This window comes from Diadema setosum, chromosome 12, assembly GCF_964275005.1.
Source record: "Diadema setosum chromosome 12, eeDiaSeto1, whole genome shotgun sequence".
NCBI lineage: Eukaryota > Metazoa > Echinodermata > Echinoidea > Diadematoida > Diadematidae > Diadema > Diadema setosum.
This window is the reverse complement of record NC_092696.1, coordinates 5,771,087-5,793,895: the sequence shown is the minus strand read 5'-3', so window position 1 is coordinate 5,793,895 and position 22,809 is coordinate 5,771,087. Positions and strand designations below refer to the sequence as shown.

The window sequence follows — 22,809 nt, the reverse complement described above, 5'->3', positions numbered from 1 at the left end:
GTCATAAATCTGGCAACTTTTACTAGAATTTAGAGGTTCACCTGTTGCACACTCCTAACTTTTCTTGTCACCAATCAGGTTCACAATATCATATTTTGGTGGTTTGGTGCTACATGTATATCTTTTTCTTTTATCATTATTATTATTGAGCCTTGCTTCAGTCAAAAGGCTTATTTTGGTTTCAGACTTATCAAAATCACCTAAATCAGAAATTTGTGACTGATACTGTAATTAGGAAACAATTTTTAAGAACATTTCTGTCCGAAAGTGGGCCAATTCTGATATTTTTCTGGTTTTGTGCAAGTCTTATAAATCCAACCAAGTTCCATCCTATCTATTCAAACTTAAGGATAAGAAGTAACATTGAGAGCTACAGATTCCATTCGGACAAGGTGATACTGTCTGCAGCGGAATCTCACCAGGACTTTATGGGTTCAAAAAGTAAAGAATCAAAAAAATATATCTTCTGCTGAGCCCACAGACTGCAATGAACCTATATTCATCTTTAAATACCAATTTGGACACACCCACGTATGGCTTTGAACATGCCATCACCTAGGTGATGAAAATTTTATTTGAACTCGCCGTTAACAGGGAGCGGTAACCTTGTACAGGGTGGAGCCATCAAATCCTACGTCAAGAACAAGATTTTATTATTATTATTTTGTTTACATTCTAAATGACCAACTTTGTACGCTACAATTACACTCACATACTGGGACAAATGAATATCAAGTCTGTACAACACACGGAGATGAGAAAAACAGATCAAAACACTCCACCCTCAAGATTCTGTAACAGAATCAAAATTTGTTAAAATATCTTTTAATAAGATCATTAATATTTCATTCCCGCATATTCTTTTTTTTCTGCAGAAACTCTTATTCTCTAGACTCCACGTACACACACAAGCGTGGCTTTGTACATACCACACCTACAAGCCTGTGCACCATGAAAATTTGATAAGAACTCCCTGTCAAACAGGGAGTGGTAACTGTGTATTATGGGTGGTGCCATCACATCCTTTGGGAAAACAAGATTTTTTCTTTTCCTTAACATTCAATTAAAACAACCGACATGGTGCAATATAATTAAACTCATGTACTGGGACAAACAAGTATCAAAAATGTACAACAAAATAGACAGAGACAAGAAAAATAATCCAAATTCATTGTCATACTTCTGTACTGGAATCAATATTTGACTAAATAACTACAAAATATCAATAATATTTGACTTGGCTACTCATACTTTATATGTCAATGATATTCTTTCCTGCATAATATACAAGATGTTTGTTTTTTTTTTTTTTCTTTAGAAGCTCTATTCACTAGAAGCAATGTATTACTCTTTTTTCTTTTTTTACATGCTCCTATTTACCACAATCAGTCATACACACAAGAGATAGTAAGGGAAAAGCAAAATGCATTTACCGTCAGACATCAAATTTTAGAACTAACGTTACAGACAATTATACAAGCATCAGTTCATCAAACCTTACTTGCAAGTGTAGGAGATGACATTGGAAGGATTTTTGTTTTGTTTTGTTTTTTCCGGGTGATTTGATACAAGAACGACTGTCTTCCCTTAGTATTCACATGAAAATGATACTACAAGCAGAATATACACTAGAGTTTACATCTGTTACTAGGCAACAATTTTCATATTGCTTCTGACCGACGGAAGGCTGTGCATATACATAAGGCGAGGCGTTTGCGCATGGATAATATATCTAGGGATGGAATGAGATGAACTGAAGAGAAAGACCCAGTCTCCTGGCAGTACCGGCAAATGAACATTGACCGTACTATAATACAACAATGTCCATATGCCAGTACTACCACAAGTAGGGTGGAGTTGAAGAGCAAAAATTCAGCGACAGGATTCCACTTTTTTTTTTTCCCCCAGCTGCACAGCATGGAAAAGAAGAAGGCGTGGAGAGATGTTAATAATCCAGCGAAAGTTCAGAAAGCTTGCCATTTACTCGCCTTCGGAAGCAGTGCGTTGTTTCTGTTTTTTTTAATCTCTCCCTTCTTGCGCCCCAAGATGGATGATAGAGGGCGCCACAAGGAGATTTCAGAAATCCTGCGGTCATACTTTGCAACTTGTATGAATATACCATGGTTGAAGTACAAAATGTAGGACAATGAAGAAATGCACAGAATTTTTTTTTCTATGGGTTAGATAGAGTCTATAGATACTTTTGATTCACACATAGAAATCGATATACCTTCAAAACTATGTATCCGATTCTATTAGTTGCAATATATGAATACACTATGTAGCTTAGAGTGATCTGCAAGTTGTTTAACATCTTTATTATATTCACACCACCATGTGCAGAGAAGGTATTTGTTAGACCGAGCACTTGTCCCAGCAGAAGGCTTTCAAAACCTCCATACTTGCAGACTGTGATTGCAAAATAATGATTAACGATACATCAACAGCAGTGAAAGCGAATCTGCCCGACTCCCTTCACCAACAGACTACTCACGGTATTATGTTCAACTCACAGAGCGGAAACGATCTCTTGATATCAGCCCTCATACAGAGCTACCAACATTCTGGGCTCTCCTTCGCTTTCAAGAAAGAAACACACAACACACAAGACTTACAGTCAAACACACACACAAACACACACACACTCTCACATGTATACAAGCAGACACACAGAAATACACAGACAATGGCACATCCCATGCATTGTACAGCCAGTACATTGCTCGCATTCTTGAAATACCTAGAGCATGTAATTACTCCGGCAGATTCACTGCAGAATGAATGGAATGCTCAAGCTAGTCAGGCAGGAAAAGATCAAAGGTCACGATGTATTACATAATAGCCCATGTATGCACCACACAGCTTTTTCCACGAACTGAAAGATATTATGCCTTGATTAACACAGCACACATCACACCCCCACACCATATAATGACAGTGACCTATGACCCCATCGCTTGGGGTTTCTAGACACCATTTAGTTTCCCTTGGCTTGGATTTTATTGGACTTTTGCCTCGAGAGCACAGAGCGATACAAAGTTGCTAGTACGCACTACAGCACCAGATGGCGCGCATAGCATTGGCTATGGAAAGTTTTGCTTTGGGGAGTAAGCACTGTATGTAATTCATGAATAATATTTCTACTATGGGTGTTGTCAGGGAGGGGGTAAAGCAATTTGGAGTAAACTGAACATATTTTCTGTCATGATCACATCAAGATATGTGGGGGGAAAATTATATGGAAGCCAAAATTTTTCTGCATGTTATCGGAGGACCTAGGTTTTGCATGTTTCTTCCTTCATGCACTCCTAATCCTCTCCTCCCCACTCCGCCACCATTTCTGATTGTTGAGATTAATGCCTCGCCTACCCTTTGAAATCTCTGCATGAACTAGAGCCTCCTACTCACTGACCTTATGTTCTTTCCTCCTCAATTAATACCCCTTTCAGGTAATCGTGGATGCGGATAATAGGAGCACAAAGTCGTAAAATTTCGATTACATGAACGGGAGAGGAGTAGAAAAGTGCGCATTATTTTGATGCTGCTATTATGCGCATAATTGCAGCATAAGGAGTAGATCGAGAATACATGAACGCGTTTTACGACTTATCCGCACTAACATTCCACAGTTCGGTCAAAGGTCACTCGATTTCCCGCACAACCGCTGATTGCTGAGCTTGAGCGCGCGAGAGGTGTGCATACACGTGAGGATATTCACCGGAAACATTACGTCATTATAGAGGCGTGCGCCGTAACCATGACAAATAACTCCGTCCTTCGCACCATTATATGAACGGGTGCTCGTAAAAGTAGTGCGCACTTCATGGGATATATGAACGCGATTTTGACTACTTCATCCGCATTATTTGGATGCGGATAATTGAACCGCGATTACCTGAAAGGGGTATTAGTGAATGTATCAGATTTTTGCCTACTTTTCAGCTCGGGCTCTCATTTCCAAGTATTTCGGTGCCACTCGTGCACGGATGAAAATGTTCCAATGCACTGCTTGCCAGATTTTCACATACAAAAGTGTGGGGATAGTCTATTTCTTCTTTCTTTTTCATTTTTCTTGAATAAAGCTGTGGAGATTTTACATTTGGCTGCAGCGTGCAGATGAGAGGAAGATTTTTAAGCAGAGGCGTGATGATTTGCAGTCTTCAGTTTGTCTATTTTCTTGTTGTTTTAACCCTTTTTTCTTTTTTCTTTCATGAAAATTCAATTTAAGATCATGAAGGGAAATGTACCTTAAGAAGCAGATAGGTAATGATTTGCAGATTCTAGTTTGTCTATTCTTTGTGTGTGTGCGTGTTGCTTTAATCCATTTTTTTCTTCAGTCCTTTTGATGTAAATTTGGTCTGAGATCCAGAAAGGCAGTGGTCTGCTCAATTTTGGCCATGAGGACAATTTAGTTTTGAGGCCTGAAGGACAATGCAGTTTTGGTAGTGGGACAGTGGCCTGATCAGTTTTGGCCATGAGGACAATTCAGTGGAGATCCTGAAGGGAGTTTTGTACCTTAAGAAGCAGGACGGTGGCCTGGTCAGTTTTGGCCATGAGGACGTTCTGGAGCTCCACGATGGTGTCCTCGTAGCGAAGCTCGGTCATCTCGTCCAGCTGGTCGTCCGGCGTGTCCTCGATCAGGAACTCCAGTTCGTGGATCAGCTGCCGGGAGAGGAGGAGGGAGAGGAGAGTCATAAGATGAGAGGGGGATGTAAAAGAAACCAGGGGAAAGACTTGGGACCTTCACTCCGACCTCTGCTTTCCAACCATATCGGCCCGGAAAGTGTCCTATCAGTGATTGAGCGAGATGTGGGAGAAACATAATGTACATTTATGAAGATCCTGACGCAGAGGTAGCTACTAAAGTAGGTAGTACACACTGCAACAGTGGTGTAATCTATGCTACAGCCTACTAAAAATCATAGTCTGTTTTTCACGGAAATAGGACAATTTAAATGTAGAATTTTGACCTTGTTTCTGTTGGGAATATTCATTTGAGTTCTGTAGGAGTTTTAATTGAATTTTTTTTCTTCTTCTTCTTCTTCTTCTTCTTCTTCTTCTTCTTCATCTTCATCTTCTTCTTTTTCATCTTCACTGCTGGAACATATCTGGATAATAAAGAAGTCCAGATAGAAGATGGCCGGATAGTCAAGGTCAGACTATATATCGGTATAATGTGTGTGCATGCTCTTGCCGATCTAGTCCCAACAAACATTTTGGTGATTTGAAGGGGTTTTGTTTTTTTACATAATTTTTAATACGGTCATTATAAAAACCGAGGTTTCACAATTTGATTTAACCATGATAGGTTTTAAAATAGATATTTTTACCGCTAGCACAAGCTTGCTCTCCTTCAGGACGCAGTCGATACTGTTCCTCTCCACGTCGTCCTTCCATAGATTGATGTACGTGTTGATCTCGGCTGGGATCGTTGGATCCGGGCTGCCATCACATCGCATGTAACGCTCCCACTGTAAATGAGATAAAAACGAGAATAAAATGGTATTGAGGAGGACGTTTAATAATTTCTGTGACAAGATTAAACATCAATCAATAGATGCCAGGATCACAGTTGCATAGGAATGGCTGAATCAGCCTTCCAGTAATTTCATATTCCTGCATTGATTGTTGACATCCTATGCGTAATGGTGGCGCAGGAATCATCCCCGAGCTGTTCGTCACAGGCTGCCCTGGAAATTGGAACAATCGCAGCCATTCAGGATCAGCACAAAGAACAAAGATTGCGCCTTTCTGATATTCCCAGGTTATTCCCCTGCAAGGTCATAAAAGGTCTATCCTATCGCTAGAGAGATTAAAGGAGGCTGCATTTCAGAATCGTCATCTGAGCTGACGCCACCAAAAAAAAAAAATGTCTCATCACTTACAATTCCTCTAGAAGTTTCCAAAGCTACTTGCAATGCCAACATGAGACATCGCTATGCCCAATTTTGCCACAACAAAAGCTCAATTATCCAATTTGCGTCCAAGCAGCACCAGCGTTCTTTGCTTGGAGGCGATGCGCTTTCCCCGCCCCTTTGCAAGCACGCGCCGCAGCCCCTGCGCACGTCATCTGCACCCTTGCCGAGCCGTGACCAGCATATGAGCAATCGCGGGTGGCTAATTCGCTGCAGAACAAAAGCCGATTATCCAATATCCTCTCCAGCGGAGGCCTGCCTTGTCTTGCGAGAACTGCCGACAGTCTCACAGGAAGTGCTCTCATACTGACTGTAGCAGCGACTAATGGAGGATTTCCGCCTCGCGATGGCTCCCTTCTCCTTTATTCTGATGAATCTTATCTCCCTTTTTTCCCTTTCCTGCACAAGGTCCACAAGCCACTCCGCAGAAAGGACGCTCACGACCAGGAAGCTGCAAGGCATTCTGGGAAGTTGCCAAGCATCCATTGCCCCCATGGATTTCGCATGGGGCAGCTTGGCTGCACACTCATTTAACGCCCACACTTCCCTTTCTCAAGATAACACTCAGAAAACTGAGGGGTTACTTCGGGTTTTGAAAACAGAAGGATCTAGAGTATCCTGCTCAAATGTCAGTCACATCACAAGGGTAAACTCTCCTATGGGCCAAGACAAAAATCGAACAAAAAGTTCATCCACAAAATGTAACGAAGCTCTCAAGTTCAGCGCCTATCACGACTGAGGAACTGCACACATGTTCAAATTAAAACACAGCACGTGACAACCGAATCTAGCCTTCAGCGAATTTTTAGCTCTGTACGAAATCCAGCGACAGGCAAACAAGGAAAATCATAGTCAAGGCGCATTTTGCCCTCTCAGTCACACCAACATGATACCACCCATACATTTGTCACTAACTGTTCTCATTCTTTAGCCACGTAGGCATACTGCAAAAAACCCGGTCGCTGCATGTGTACGTGAACACGTCAGGCCTTTTTTTGCATCTCTTTACATCCATCGTTTGTGTCACACACCATCTGACATCAATTCTGGGGATTAGGAGCTTGAATTTTTGTTGAAGGAACCGCCAACCTAGCAGAGAAGTAGATTATCCAATTTCCACCCTGTTCATTTCCAATGCATTGATGCCGACAACGCAGAACACCCCGATTCAGAGCAGAGCGGTTCAGAGAAGTCGCGGCAATGCGCAAGGCTCTCTCCCCCCCCCCCCCCCCCCCCCCCCGAAATGTGTCGTCCTAACGAGTCAAAAAGAAGGGGCGGAGGGAAGAAATAGGGGTGGGGGATGCGTAAGATAGCGGTGCAGCCGCAGAGTCCCATCATTCTAGGGATCTGTCAGCACGGTTAATTGGCAAGCAAGTGGGGTTGGATGAGTAAGGGGGGTGACATCACAGACCATGCTGGCCCCGTAATCGCCCACTACCTGCCACTTCGGCTTTGTCGCGATGTGGATGATTTCAATTGGATTTTAAACTATTCCCCCCCCCTTCCACCCCGCCTCACTCCAGATCAGCCCATACCCTTACCCTCTAGGTGACCTGCGACCTTTCACTCTCACTCACACTCAAAGTGAGGAGATAACCCCCGCAGCTGAAGCAATCCATGCACACAGCGCGCTAACCTCCCAGCACAGCCTTACCGCGCCATGGATTGACTTCGAGCGACTTTCCTTCCTAATCCAACTCGCCTCTCCTTTAATAACCAACACAAGACTACATTGCTGTCATTTTGATGCAAAGAGTGCGGACATATCGTGTCTATTCAGTGTAATTAGACTTGCCTTGCTTTGGTTGGGTTTAGTTGTAGTACTGAAGCTAGGGTCAAACAGTTGCACGATCATGCATCCACTATCTTTCTGATATCCCTACGTTAGGATGATTTTGGACTAAAGCTACAGGGCAATGAAGCAAAGGACATTGACTTGTATCTATAAAGCCTAGTAAAGAGGGAATCCTTTAAGGTAAAGGATTTCCGGCTTGGCAAACCTGCATTCCACAATGCACGCTTCCCTGATAGTCTAACAGAAGGGGAAACACCTTATAAGCTGACGTGACCTTTGGCCTCTCTGTACGTACCTTGGCCTTTGACCTCCTGGCATTGTCAAGGTTAGCGAGGGCAGTGTAGTTCCCTTCCAAGATGGATGCAAGTTCAGCCAGCTGAGCAGCATGCCTCTGGTGTTCCTGCAACGACCAAATAATGATATAAGATAGCATGAACAAACCACCGCCCAATACATTCTCACATTACCTGTGTACATTTCATTTGCAAGCACGTCACGTCATGCTTTATTCAATGTTACAAAACGTCCTCACTACAGAATGCCTAAAGGAGCGCACATCTTAAAACTGGTTCGCACCACCTACTGAAAACTACTCCAGAGCTGCTATATCGTATGCATTGCTGAACAGTTGGATTCTTAATCAAGGCACACTGTTTGATACAAGAAGTGATCTAGATAATATGCAGACTGCCATTGCAGACATGGCTAACAGCTATATCCGCACACTGTTTGATACAAGAAGTGATCTAGATAATATGCAGACTGCCATTGCAGACATGGCTAACAGCTATATCCGCATCAAGAAATCCTGCAATACCTACTCTCGACACAGAGTATGAAGGTTTGGATGTTAAACATGCCTTTCTCTGTGAGCAAACTCACGTAAACCTAGCCAGCACTAGAAGCATTAATTAGGAGCATCCACATGGCAGTGCCACCAGCCAAAACGTTCAATCAACCAGTTCTACAAGGTGTTTAAGGTTTTCAGGAGTGTGATATGGTGATATGCCACAAACAAACAAACAAACAAACAAACAAACAAGGCTATGCATACAGTTCACTGCTCAGTGTCTTGCATCACATTACAAAAGGGACCTAGTTTGTGTGGGGAAGGGCAAAGGAAGGAGGGGTAGGGGTGGGGGTAGCGGCGAGGGGGTGTGGAGCAGAGAAATATCCTTGAATGAGCATGAGCAAATGCTTGTTCATCGTGGGCTAATGAACCTTTTCCTTGTATCCTAACTCATGATCAGGAAATGCACAATTATGGTTTTTGGTGAAAGGGAAAAAAGAGAGGGAGAAGGGGGAAAAAAAAAAAAATCAGGATCGACTAAGCACCAGAGCTAGAACAAAGATGAGTTAGTTTCCTGTACTTTTAACACTACCTCCCTCTCAAGAATGAGTCACGTTTGGAAGCAAAGGCAACGAGATTTCCTTCCCCCTCCCCCCTTTCTATCTTTGTTCCATCTCTCTAGATTCCATCCTCAAATGGTGCCTTCTCTTGTGAACTCACCATTTCGGATGCACACGTGAATTGTTGCATCAAATTCAAACAAATTGTGTCCTCTCAGCTCTGGATTATATTTGGAATGTGCACACAAAAATGCTGCATCAAATATGACTACAATATCCTGCTGCTACAAATTGTTTTGAACGTACACACAGCATTTAGATAGCTTGTATCCTTTATCTGTGGCACACATGTCAAGTTTTTATATCGTGTTATTTATTATCGTGTACTGCACAGCAAAGAGACTCATCGTGTACTTGGTGAGGTTTGAGAACAAACTTGGGGCAAATGTCTGGCAGCAGTAATTGGTGTGCACATTGCTGTATCCATCAGTCCCTGTCATTTTATTGTGGCACATTATTCCCTCGTCGCTGTGAAGTCTTTTCCTTTCTTCAAGATTTTGAAATGCTACACTACACCAATCTACAAGTCGGGGGAAAAATAATAGATAAATACATCTAGATATCCTGACATACTAATTGTAGACTGGCCTGTCACACACAAGTGTCCCTAAGAATGTCATCGGCATGTCATCCCTGGGTCGACTCTACTGCTCAGACAAGGTTCAGTGTTTGTTGACTCTGGACATTCCAAAAGCGCCACCCACACAACCAAAACTCACTGAGAAGTCTCCGTCGACAAGAAACCGTGCAGTTTGCATCGCGAGATTGTTAAGAGCCAGAGATATGAACTCTGTGCAGGACACTCCGCCAAAGGAAAGACGATAGCTCAGGAGAAAGCCCCTTTTCCATATTAATGCTGCATTTTCACAGCACTGCAATTGACTTTATGATCAGAATTGTGGTTCAGATTTTGAGCAGAGCAACAGAATCTAGTGTTCATCCAGGCAATCTGGATGTAGTCTCTGGATGGTATCAGGTACACATTTTATCCAATGCTCTGGAGTCTGTTTTTTTCTTTCTGGGTCTCCCCTCTTCCCACATCAATGCCACAAGTCAATAAATTTCATACTCAGAAGCACTTGCTTTAATAGCAACATCGAACTTTCACAGCTCACTGAAATACCAATAAGTTTGATATGGTGATCAAACTATCTAACCTGCTAAACTGTACTGATCTGTCTTCTCACAAATATTTTTCAGACAGGTGACTTGGCAAAGTATGAAATAACAAATACTCACGGCTGCCAATATCCGTTCCCGTTCCTCCCGCTCAAGGCGCTCCCGCTCCAACCGTTCCTTCTCTTCTAACTCCTTCCTGGCCTTCTCTTCCTCTGCAAAGAATGACAGAACAAAAAAATGATTTATCAACACAGAATACAGATTCAGTGTAACACACACACACACAAACAAAAGGAAAAATAAGAATTTCAGATTCCTGACAGGTCTTCAAAAGAGATACAACATACCATAGTATCATGCAAGCCCTATCACAGTCATGTGACAGAGAAACAAACAATCAGGTGATCTCACTGATTGCCTGGAAGAACTTCCACAGCATTCCAAAGACACATATTTTCAGAAAAATTGTCCGTATCTTATTATGCCTGATTACACACATTCATCAATTACATAGCTGTGTTTGAATATACTATTAATCAAGTTTTGCCCTCAAAGATCAAAGTTCTTCAACTAAGTACATCTTCCAAAATCCTTGTAATGAGCCCTACTTCACCACTTCAACCTTGCACGTTAACGCCGAGCACTCCCGCCAAGAGGACATCAGTACATTCCACCAGTCTGCTTGACATTGCAGCACCACTGAAAAGCACCATTGCTCACACCATTTATCTGCCCGCCAAGCAGCTTATAATACAGTGCACATGTTTAGCAAACAGAGAAAATACTCAACATATTTTTGTCAACTGCCTCTTCCACTACATAATCAGCACAGGCAAATATTTCTGACTTGCAAATAGCAGCTGAAAACGCAGCACAAACACACAGCAAATACAAAATACCTGCCCCATGAAGCAAGACTTCCAAGAATGCACATATTCATATGAAGTTGGGGTTGGAGGTACAAATGTAGCCCAGCCATACCTACCCAGCACAAACTGTAACAAGCTGATGGCATGCGAGCACACTTTGGCTGTATGCACAGTGTACAGCTACAGCTGTAATCAAGCCCTGTCCAGTACAAAATGATTTTGCTGGGCGGCAAGCACTGATTAGCCGGTTACGTAACAACCCGATTGAAATGTAGGGGCATGTGTGCTTGGTACTTGAGCTTATCACCACCCAAGATAGAACATGGAACTCTCAAGTACTTCCATCATCAGTTCATGGCCTGCCTAATGTGGCTTTAAATAATGTCTTCTACATTTGAGCATGCATGTATTGCTCATGAAATAATTGTACTTTTTGAACTTTCTGAAATACCTTAGACAGTTTGCTCTTCTTCTTTTTTTATCTCTCTTTCATTTTTTTTTTTCCTTTCTTTCTTGCTAGTATGATTTCCTGGGAAAGGTGTGCATGTCACATAAAATTATGGATCAACACAAATCTTGCAATACTATGTGCCTTGATTGACTCTGCATGCCTAAAATAGTGATTGGTTTGAATACAGCCAGCACTGCTTGGAAGAAGTATAAACATACAAAAGTGGGCCTTAATGTTTAAGCACGTGGTAGCAGAGACCACTGAAATTCACCTAACACACACAGCAAGTTTAAAGGTTCTACACTTAAAAGGCACTATGGCAAACAGTTGTTAATTTACCAGGAGGGCCTATGCATACATACAATGCATGCACACATTTGCTGCACACACATGCTGATACAGTCACTAACAATGTGGAGCAGACTGGTGCATTGTTACATTGTTTCAGTAAAGGAAATGCGCCCAATTTGGTCGACAATGAATAATACATCAAAGGCCTTGGATCAAGGCTAAACTCCTGCTATGTGTCAAGAGGTGTGGGCTTGCTCAGTTTAGATTCTAAACAATGGCTACTGACAGATATTGTTACACTGACTACCAATTAACCTATAGAAGGGAAAAAAACAGTCAAGGCACACAGTGTTAACAGTGTTAACATCCCATATGTGCACATGTACTTGTAACAAAACAAAATTAAAGAGCCACTTTCAAAAATAAAGCTATAAATCAAACACATCAGGCCTATTCACAATCATTCTGCTCAGTATACACAGGGAGGTGCTCCCTGGTATACACTGGTATGTATGCCTGTCAGATTACACACTACATCTTTGCAGAAAAGACCATTGGGGATTGGAATATAAATGCATGTGCAGATACATCCTCAAGTGCCCACAGAATGGCTCAAGGACGCTGAAAATACCATATGTCCCGTCACTGTCCCCAGTGCGAACTCTTAACCTGTACCGGGCACAGATGGCTACATCACTACACGCTCCACCTACCACTCTGCATGCATACATTTACCACATCCACGAGTGGTATCAGTTTTTATCGGTTTATACCTGCCCTTCTTTCAAGAAACAGCTATAATTTTAATATCTATCAAGATCACACAATTTGATCCCTCACAAAAGCTTAATTAATTTTTTTGTGTTTTTTAAATTACAAGAATTCAGAGAAGAGTTTTACTGAAGTGCCAATCAAAACTTCTGAGCAGTTGTAGACTGCAGACAGGAGTAAGATTGCCCATCAATAAGACCACTAATTATAGCATGGTATTCCTTGTAACAAAGGTCACATGCCCAGCCACTGTAACCACCAATGCTGCCACCAACTACTGCAACCTACATTGTACTCTTGTCATCCGAAGAAGTAAAATCCTATCATTCCCTTTTCAACAATCGTCAACAGACTGATCGTAGCGGATGAAAAGGCCATGCAAAATTACAGCAATCAAAAGAGCAAACATCATACACCATGGAGTACAGTTAATTCTGAGTATAACATCGGAAACGAAACAGAAACGGTAAGCAGTTTGATACGTACCGACATGGGCAACCATTCGCTAGATGGCGACAAAATGATTCTTCCACAAAATCTATGCATGATTGTGCTGGTATGAAGAAATGAAAACGCTGTTCCCTCTTTCAAAATGTGTGTGCCCCCATTCCAACTATGCTTGTGACTTGGAACAGTGACAAGACTTCTCTGAAGTCCTTTTCACTTCAGCACTCTCTCTTTCTCTAGGCATCCACACATGGACGCTCTCTCCTTCACTGCTCCGTCTGGCACTGGCGGGAAGTTGCCCAGTTCCTTTCAGTGCGGAACACGCACCAGCCCATGCATACATTGGCACTCTGGGTACCAGAACAAAGGCCGACCACTGCACTACTCCACAGGTATGTGTGAATAGACAAAGGCCAACCCCTAGCCTTAATCTCTATTTCCTGCTAGAGCAATCATGACTGTGGTTTGCTCTGGCTGTCCAAGCCAGGTTTTCCCATTACAGCCACAAGACCACACTGCCATTACAATACAATGAGGGTCCACATAGTGTGCAATCATTCTCCCATTTGAAGTCCAGTCCATACTTAATCCCCCCCCCCCCAAAAAAAAAAAGGAAAACTGAATAAGGTATAGTCATACATATTTTACTTGTCCTTTCACTCAGTAGGCCAAGCAGACAGCCATTACTATGCTCCAGTTGATAACTATGTAAATACACATTTGGTGGGAAAACACTGTACACTGTACAGCTGTACATTTTATGCATAATATACCAAGTGGAAAAGTGAAATAGTGAACTGTTCTTTAAAAACGTTTAAACCTTGTAAGCCTAGTCATCATCAAAAATAAATAAATAAAAAATAAAAGAATATTTATAGGCCAGGACTAAGCTTTGGGAGGGTGGGTTTTCTATGATCTCTCTCTACATAACCTCAAGCCGACACACATTAATGGAAGGATGAATGCAGTGATAGAGGACTGCACAGCGGCTCTCCACTCTGTAAAGGTTCTCAGGACGTTCTCATCACAACGCAGACGACTATCTACAGGTGTAATAACAAGCCGTGTGCATATTTGGAAGACAGTGACACGCTGATGACCTGAGCTTTCCTCCGCCCGGAAAGGGACTAGGAAAGGCTGCTTCCGAACCAAATTCATTGTGCAACCGACTGATCATTGTTTCAGTATTTCTGGAGGAAGTTGCGCTAACCTGCAGCTTACAGCAATTGAACACCAACACTTATATGCCATCCACATCCACAACTGCAGTAGCTAGCCTATCTGAGTCTATTAATCTGTCAAAGCGTGATACAGCATACCCATTAATAAAAAAGTGCTATGATTGAGGGTTGTGCTTAAAATAAAAAAAAAAGAAAAAAGCTGCTCATACTCTCAAGACATCAATCAAAACAGGAAGGGAATTACTTGCCAGTCATATTCTACCTTGGACCAGTCAATCATGTAAAAACAAAAGAGTCTATATGATGCTGCTGAAAACATTTGCACTATAAACAGAAAGACAGGACAGGACAAAAATGCATGTACATGTATCTTTTGTCATCTCCCACAGAATGACATCAACCTCATTTGACAATTCCACCAGCATTGCCCCTGTTACTAGAAGTGTCAAATTCTCTGCAAAAAATCTCATCAGTAATTGGGCATCACTTTTACCAAAAAGCTGCCACAAGCATCAAGTTTGAATTTTAAGTGAAAAATTGAGCACAGAAAATGGGACTCCACTGGGTTTTAAATCATCTGTGATTTGCAGGCAAGTTCAAAGTTTGTGAGGCATCACCAGAGACGTGCGTGGGGCAAATTCCTGCACCAAATTTATTCCCTGCTAAATCTGACCAAGAGTTTGACCCTGACTGCTACAGAACATCGAAGCTTCCATAATAATGCAAACAATATCAAGTTCAGTTTCCACATCAGCACGTTTGGGTATGAGCTGTTGTAACCACCATCTAAACGTTTCACTCACAGCAGCTGCGCAAAGTTAATACGAGAGCATGACAAACAACAGCGCTACACTACTAGTATTCGTTCGAAGTTGATATTCATTTACAAGCTGATCTGCCCCGAGACTGCTGCTCCATCTGTTACCACACACAATGTGTGCAAATCACCCAAGAAAAAGAAATCGTGCTTGGCAACACACAGTGACTCTATAGCAAACACAATTGTACAGAATGCAGTAAGTGTTGAAAAATTAACTACTCAATACACTAGCACAATCACATAGCGAGATGAAAATAAAAGAGAGCTTGGAGATAGTTAATAGCAGAGATGAGAATTTACTGATAAATGTTTCTCTAAAGATTGGTAAGTTTAAGTTGCCAAAAATGAAGGGAACATACCTCAGTCTGGCCAAGCACACAAAAGAAGCACGCAGCATGCGCTTCCCAACAGCAAAGGCACCTTCGTAGATATTTAGGCCCATGCCAAGTCGAGTTCACAAGTTCTAGCAACGGGGAAGGTACATCCCCGGGAGCTGCTTTCCAGAGGAGACAGGCTGCGTCAACTGGCAGCCACCGCCCAAAACGGGTCCCATTAAGTACAACTCACACGGCCCGCGGCAGGGCGAACGGACAGGTCCAGAACGAAAAGAAGAGGACGCGGGGCAGGAGCCGTGATTCACGGCGTGATTCATAGACTGGCTCCAGAGCGTATTGCTAAACTCCAGCATCGAACAGTCTCTTTATAAAGCCACCTGTGAAGATTTCAGGCACAGGAAGTGCTAACTTCACCGACCAATCAGAACGGGTCTTAGTCACAATGACAGGCAGGCACAGGGACTTCAGGGTGGGGGGGGGGTGGATTAAGGTTGGGGGTGGTGATTCGGCAGGGGAAAGTTGACTATCATTGGCTCCAAACTTCACAATGGGTTGCTCAGTGTTTCTAATGAGGCTACGTCCTATTTCAATGATCCGTTAATTGTCCCCATACTTCACAGGTTGAGGGCTGGTGTATGGTCCACACTGGCTGGCAAGCAGGCTCAGGGGGGATGTCCCTTATCAAATCAATGTCCATACCTCGCCATTATGGCCTAGAACTTGACTTCCTGTGATAACTCTACCTGCTAGCCAGATCTGCCACTCATGACAAAGTGCCATAATGAGTGAGCAAAGCATTGTATCCGTGATAGCCATAATTTGTGCAATTATCTCATGTCCTGTCCACTCTTCACATTGGGAATATCTCCCAGTTACTCACACAGTGGAAATGCACACACAATACCAAAATGGCCCACAAAAGGAAACATTTCATTCACAGGACCATCCATGCATTCATACTACACGGCTGAAGTGCACAAGCCGAGTTATCATGTATCGAGTTAACCTGTTGAGGACGAGTCCCAAGTATACTCGGGCAGGGGTGTATGGGAAATGCATATTGTAGCAAAATCATCCCATCCTCAACAGGTTTGAAACACCTTGCATCACAGGGGCTTGAGCTATTAAAGATACCAAGAAGCAAAGTATGACACATGAAAGTACATGTACAACAATGTACACTGTAGATGCAACACACACTGTCACATGAGCACTAACAAGAAAATTTCCACCAGAAAAGACAGCAGTTCATGGTGTAACACGCTCCAGATACCTGTGCCTTGTGCCTTGTGCAACTAAAATTTATACTATTGTAGTCACACAAGTAACAAAAGTGGGCATTTCTCTATTCAACTTTTATAGGGCCCATGACCACAGGACAATATGGGAAGGGTACTGTAGAGAATTATCTTTGGGAATATCCTGACGTATGTGGATATCATACACACATGAAACAGAATATCAATACATACGATTGTTCTCATGGGAATTCTTCTGAATTTCTTAAACTTAAAGTAGTCAGCAGAACATATAAACTCTTTAATTTCCTTAAACACACCAGCCAATAAACTAGCTTTAATAGCCTGCTTTTAGAAGCTGGTTGAATACTGTTGTCTCAACTGTATCACAGAAACGTTTCAGATTCAAGTCATTGATACACGTACTGCAAAGCAAGTTCTGATGTCCTTCAGGTAAATTATACTGTATGATTAGCGCAACGGCAGTATCTATCATTCCATTTGATATAATTTGCAATGTGTGTAACTATGATTTAATTTATTCTGCCCTCAACATGATAGATTAGATGTGGTAGGGTATACATGCGTATAGTATGTGTGTGTGTGGGGGGGGGGGAGGTGGGGGCAGTTCAGGAGCAATTACTTCCATATTCCATCTGGCATGCAGGCATAGACAAGGAATAATTTTCCTGGTTAAGATCACAGCGCAATTTGCTATGCATTTTTACACCACTGCTATACAAACCAACTTATGTGAAGCCGTTTTCTTCCATAGAAGTGTACAGGATACCACTTTGAAATATTGTTCATCAGCTGAAATTGCTAATCAAATTTGAGTTGGAAAATTATTCCCTAATAGATCTATCCATCTATCTATCTATCTATCTATCTATCTATCTCTCTCTCTCTCTCTCTCTCTCTCTCTCCATCTTTCTCTTTACCTCACCCCTCTCTCCATCTCTCTCCGTCATGGCATACATACATGTATTGTACTTTTTTCTTTTCTTTTTTTTTAAAGTTGAGTACAGCATTCTTAAAGGAAACCAAAACCCAAATAGCAATAAGATGTGGATTGGGTTAAAGCAGCAACATTATTAGAACACATCAGTGCTTAAACAGGGGCATTCCCCCCCCCCCCCAAAAAAAAAGAGGTCCTAAAACCATGACAATGGGATGATTTTGCAAATCCCAAATCTGAATATTTTTGTTTTTATACCCCGAGATAGTAAGGAATTCAATATAAGAAGGTATTGTCATGGCTTTAGGACCTCAGTTTTTGTGTGTGTGTTTTGCTTCTTTTTTTTTTTTTTTTTTTTTTTTTTGCTGCCCCTGTTTAAGCATTGTGCCACTAACATGAGCTATCCAGCCATCTTCTCAGATCGAAAATGAAACAAACAAAAGAATTGTCGAAAATGAAACAAACAAACAAACAACAAAAACCAGACACGGAGCTGACATCACAAAAGGATGGCACCTACCTTCCTCCTTGAGCTTCTGTGCCTCCTCCTCTTTTTTCAGTCTCTCCTTCTCTGCTTTGCTCAGCTTCCCCTTCCCCTTCCCCTTGGCTGGTGACTTTGGTTTCGGAGGCTGAGGGAGCGGAAAGAAATTGGGATGATGCGTTTTTATTTATAATCAACACCACTCGCAACTGGGAAAATGACAAGATGAAAAATGTACAAAGCATGATTTCTTCTGCAGGGCTGCACACGAACCCATTTTTTTTTTTTTTTTTTTTTTTTTTTTTATACTGGTCTGACCTGTCTGTTGGACCAGTAGGTACCCAATTTTTCCATTTCTTTTTGTCCAATCAGGGATGATATTGAGGTTTGTTGAAAAAATTGGAAATCAACATTTTCAGGTCAGGGACCGTCAGACCAGTGTCAGTGTGCAGCGCTGTCTTCTAGACACACTGTGTAATACGGGTCAGACGGTCATTCATCACATGGTCACCATCTCACTCATCCATGGTTGACCACTGCAGATGAAGTGATTCAAGTCATGGATTTGCAGAGTTGAGCAAATTTAATGTAAACTTGCATACTTCACCATTTTCCAAAACTATCTTCAGCTCATGTGACAACAATTTGCATATATTCATAACTGCAACACAACTTTGCTGCAATGTTATTGCATTTATCAACACTCTCTATAATTTTTGCCACCGCAATGCACTGTAAGTATAAATAATGAAATTTGTAGCATTTGTACTTTCATGGATGTCTTTTCTTTTTTTTTTTCTTTTTTTTAACATTATGCAAGGAATTTTTGGCTCCTGCACCCGTTATATGCCTTTTACTAAATCTTGCAATGAGGCCCTATGTTGCCTGAATGGGTTTCATTTCATGAAAAGTTGCAATGATCGCACTCTTGCTGCAATGGCAAGTGCCATAGTAATGACAAGAATCCTGCTTCCTGTGTGTTGCTACAGGAAGTTACCATTCTACAAGAATTGCTATCATAACATCTGTCATGACACGAGACCTGGATAGGTACAGTCACTGGTTGTTTAAAGGTTGTACTACGTAAAACAAGCTTTCTGATTGATGAGGATATTTTTTTTTTTTTTCTGAAGTTGTGCATAAACTTTTACTATGTTAAAAACATCCTTCATTAGCTCTGCAATTTATATGCAGCTTCCAAACACATCAATTACACACATAATGGCCTGGCTAGCTGAATACATTTTTTTTACCCTGTGTGTGGCTACAGAAGTGTTTCAAAATACTCAGTGAAAGTGGGAGGGGGTGGGGCTGCAGTTATCTGCACTCAAACTTCTCCAATGATTTGGATGGCCTTTGGCAGCCATTGCTTGAAAAACTGAATCAGCAGTTTACTGTATCAAATGATTACACCATTAATGTATGGTACACATACATGTACTCCTATTATTTGTGATATTAAAATGACATTTTTTCTTTTTAATCTCACAGAATAAGTACAAAAGTATCTAGTTGTTAGCACAATGTAATTGCATATATTTACAAGTAATCCAGTGCTATTAATCATTAGAGGGACTTTACAGTTCTGGTTGAGGTGAGGATTTAGCTTTAACGCTTTGCGAGATATTCAGAAACCACTCTATTATGTCAAAGAGCATGCAATTCTAAAAGGTATCAAAGGTTTATTTAATGAAAATTGGTTTTGAAATGGCTGAGATATCCAAAAACAAGGTGAAACAAAGAGATCTTAATAAAAGGCATGGCCTGTCGCCTTTTATCTCCACTTTTTTTGATATCTCAGTCATTTGAAAACCAATTTTCATCAAATAAACGTTGAATCCTTCTTAAAATTACATGCTCTTTCATATTTCATAAGAGGTTTCTCATTATCTCACTTAGGAATATCATAAACCTGAATCCCCACCTCAACCAGTACTGTACAGTCCCTTTAAATGTACTAACTGGTACTACTCAGATACTAGTATTGACTACAACAGTACCTAGAAAGCTCCCACCACTCAATATCACCAAATAATAAGAAATTTAACAAATTGCTGCTCATACAGGCTACAGTGCACGGTGCTACACAGGAAAGTACTCTGTTTTAATATGCATGTACATGTGGAATGCCACCCATTGTTTTCATTAACCACGATCCCGAAAGCTCAGAGATCATTTTCACTTCCTTCTACACAATAGGGAGGAGGAGTCACACACTTTGACACGTAGACAGTCAGAGAAGATGAATGGAACGAGAGAGATCCTTGAAATCACAAAGAGGGGACATGAAAGAAAGCGTAGCATGAAAGGAAACTCAATTTGCCATCTTCTGTTACCCCTTGTACCCAAGTCAGAATAGTCCCTATACAATGTAGCTGAGTCAGGAAATGTTCATTCACTCAATACAAGCTCTACCATCTACACTGTATTATTACAATCCAAACGACCCGCTGCCTAGAAATATGTACACGTGCAATTTCATTGAGCATCTCATGTTACGACTCTTTCCGGAAGACCACAGACTACTGCAGTACACTATTGGGGGTAATATACTGGTATGACTTTCCAAAGTGCATTTCCACATCATTTTTAGTGTCAAGCAATAATGCTGGAGGGGAAAAAAAAAAATCCCACTGACAAGACTGAAGAGGTTTTGTCAAAGCCAGATCTAAAATTAGATATTAAAAAGAATGTACATGTACCAGTACTACCATTTCAGTTTCCATGTGTTTTCATCAAGGCGATATTAGTTTTCAAGAACCACATACATTGTATATGTATGTACCCCCATTGGCAAACATATTATCATATTTCAACTACATCTGTATGCACGGACCTTAACTAAATTTCCTTTTTAAAAAGAAATAAATGAACAAGAAATAAATGCCCCTGTATTGAGCAACATGTGGGCAGGAGGCAATCAAAATGAAGACGTCTTCCTTGCCCCAATTGTTGTTTTGCAATAATCTCACAGCAATGCCTATGGGGGGGGGGGAGACAGTGCAGTTCCTACAAAAGTGGCATAAAACATGATTTTAATATCACATGTGCACGCACCCATAGGAAGAATTGTGCAGGAATATCATCATCAGTGCCTCCTCCAAGTGTATGTGTACCAGTATTTACAATCAAAGTTACTGGTACTTCTATAAAAACATGTAAAACGTCAACATTCCATAGCTTTCTTATGTCCAATTTTGATGAAAATACTCCCAATCTGCTGTTCTGATTAATACGGAGAATAATTTTCCTGGTATCACATTGCAATTTGCCATGCACTTCTTCTACCATTGCAACACAAACTATTTTCCAGTTTTCTTCCACAGAAGTGTACAGGATATACAGTTTTACCACATGAAATATCATTCACAAACTGAAACTGCTAATCAAATTTGAGTTGGAAATTTTTTCCCTGTATTACTCTATTTTTTAATTCAAATCATTTTTAACACAGTCTACATTGACAATTCAATTGCTGGGCATGATACTGCAGCTGTCAAGGTATACAAAAAAAAAAGTAAAATGAATTCTAAATGCTCTCACTTGCACAAGTGGACCCTTGGGCAAATGCCCATTTATTCTACTTGTCCTAGAGTGTGTTTTAGTTGCTCTACGCAAATGGGCGTTTCATCAATTATGCAAGTGAAAATAGTACACTGTAAAACAAGGAATGTTCATGTGCATTCTGATTTCGTAAATTTCGCGAGTGCCAACATTTGCGAAATTAAAATGCATGTCGGCGAATGTTGACACTCGTGAAATTCACGAAATTAAAATGCATGCGAAAGTGCTTGCCTACACAATATGCATTCAGTGGCAATTTGCAAAAAATTTCATGCTGCGAGAAAGGCCGTTGGCTCCGATTCACAAAATTTTCATGCCGCAAATATATCATGTTTTCCAGTATGACATAAACTTGGACATGTATGTCCAATTGACTTTATAGCTAGTCATGAACACTATATGGTATACAATCCATGAATGCCACGTATACGTACAGTGTACACTTAGAAGTCCTCAGTCCATTCTCTTTGTCCCAATGCATTCTGCATGGGATTGATAACTTCCCTTCTCTTCGCAGGATAAACAGAGCCATCAACATTCTTTGGGAGATGACTTTAAAAAGGAAATTCCCATTTAGCATTTGTGGATAATTTCATAATGGGGTCTGCCATTTATCATACACATTATTATAGGCATCACAGAGAGAGAGAGAGAGAGAGAGAGAGAGAGAGAGAATGAAGATGGGTTCCCCTTAGTCATGGTTGATATACATGTGACCTTCATAATAATGGGGCTAATAATCATCCAAACTACAAAAATTCTCAATCAAAGCAGCAAACAGGGTATGCATATTACAGAGAATGTTTGCAACGTTTGCGGGTGTACAAAGTATTGCGCACGCATGTAGTGGATGAGACTGGTAGACGAGTCCAAAATTAGCAAGATACCATGTGAGAATATTAAAGAGTGACATTGTTTTCATGAATTGAGACCTACATATCATTTTTCATGGCATTGTATTTGGCAGGAAATCAAAGGCTATGTGCTTTTTCAAAGAGGCATTGTTCAACTACAGCACCCCCCCCCCCCCCCAAGAAAAAAAAAAATATTTAAGTATAAAGGGAAAGTTAAACTATAGGTTGATGATTCTAATTCAACATAGATCTGTAGCTACATGTACAAACATTACATCATGGAATATACCCGATACAGTATACTGTAGGT

General features: G+C 41.1%; 1 protein-coding gene across 1 annotated transcript in view; it reads right to left on the bottom strand.

Annotated features, from left to right (window-relative positions):
• LOC140235583 (dynein axonemal intermediate chain 7 homolog) overlaps nucleotides 1–22,809 on the bottom strand; it is a 40,253-nt gene that overhangs the window by 13,750 nt on the left and 3,694 nt on the right. The window contains exons 2-6 of the mRNA XM_072315588.1: nucleotides 18,121–18,229; nucleotides 10,360–10,451; nucleotides 8,006–8,110; nucleotides 5,331–5,471; nucleotides 4,516–4,662 (exon numbers count right to left, since the gene is read on the bottom strand). Of these exons, the coding sequence (XP_072171689.1) occupies nucleotides 4,516–4,662; nucleotides 5,331–5,471; nucleotides 8,006–8,110; nucleotides 10,360–10,451; nucleotides 18,121–18,229 (594 nt within the window). The remainder of the gene's footprint in view (nucleotides 1–4,515; nucleotides 4,663–5,330; nucleotides 5,472–8,005; nucleotides 8,111–10,359; nucleotides 10,452–18,120; nucleotides 18,230–22,809) is intronic.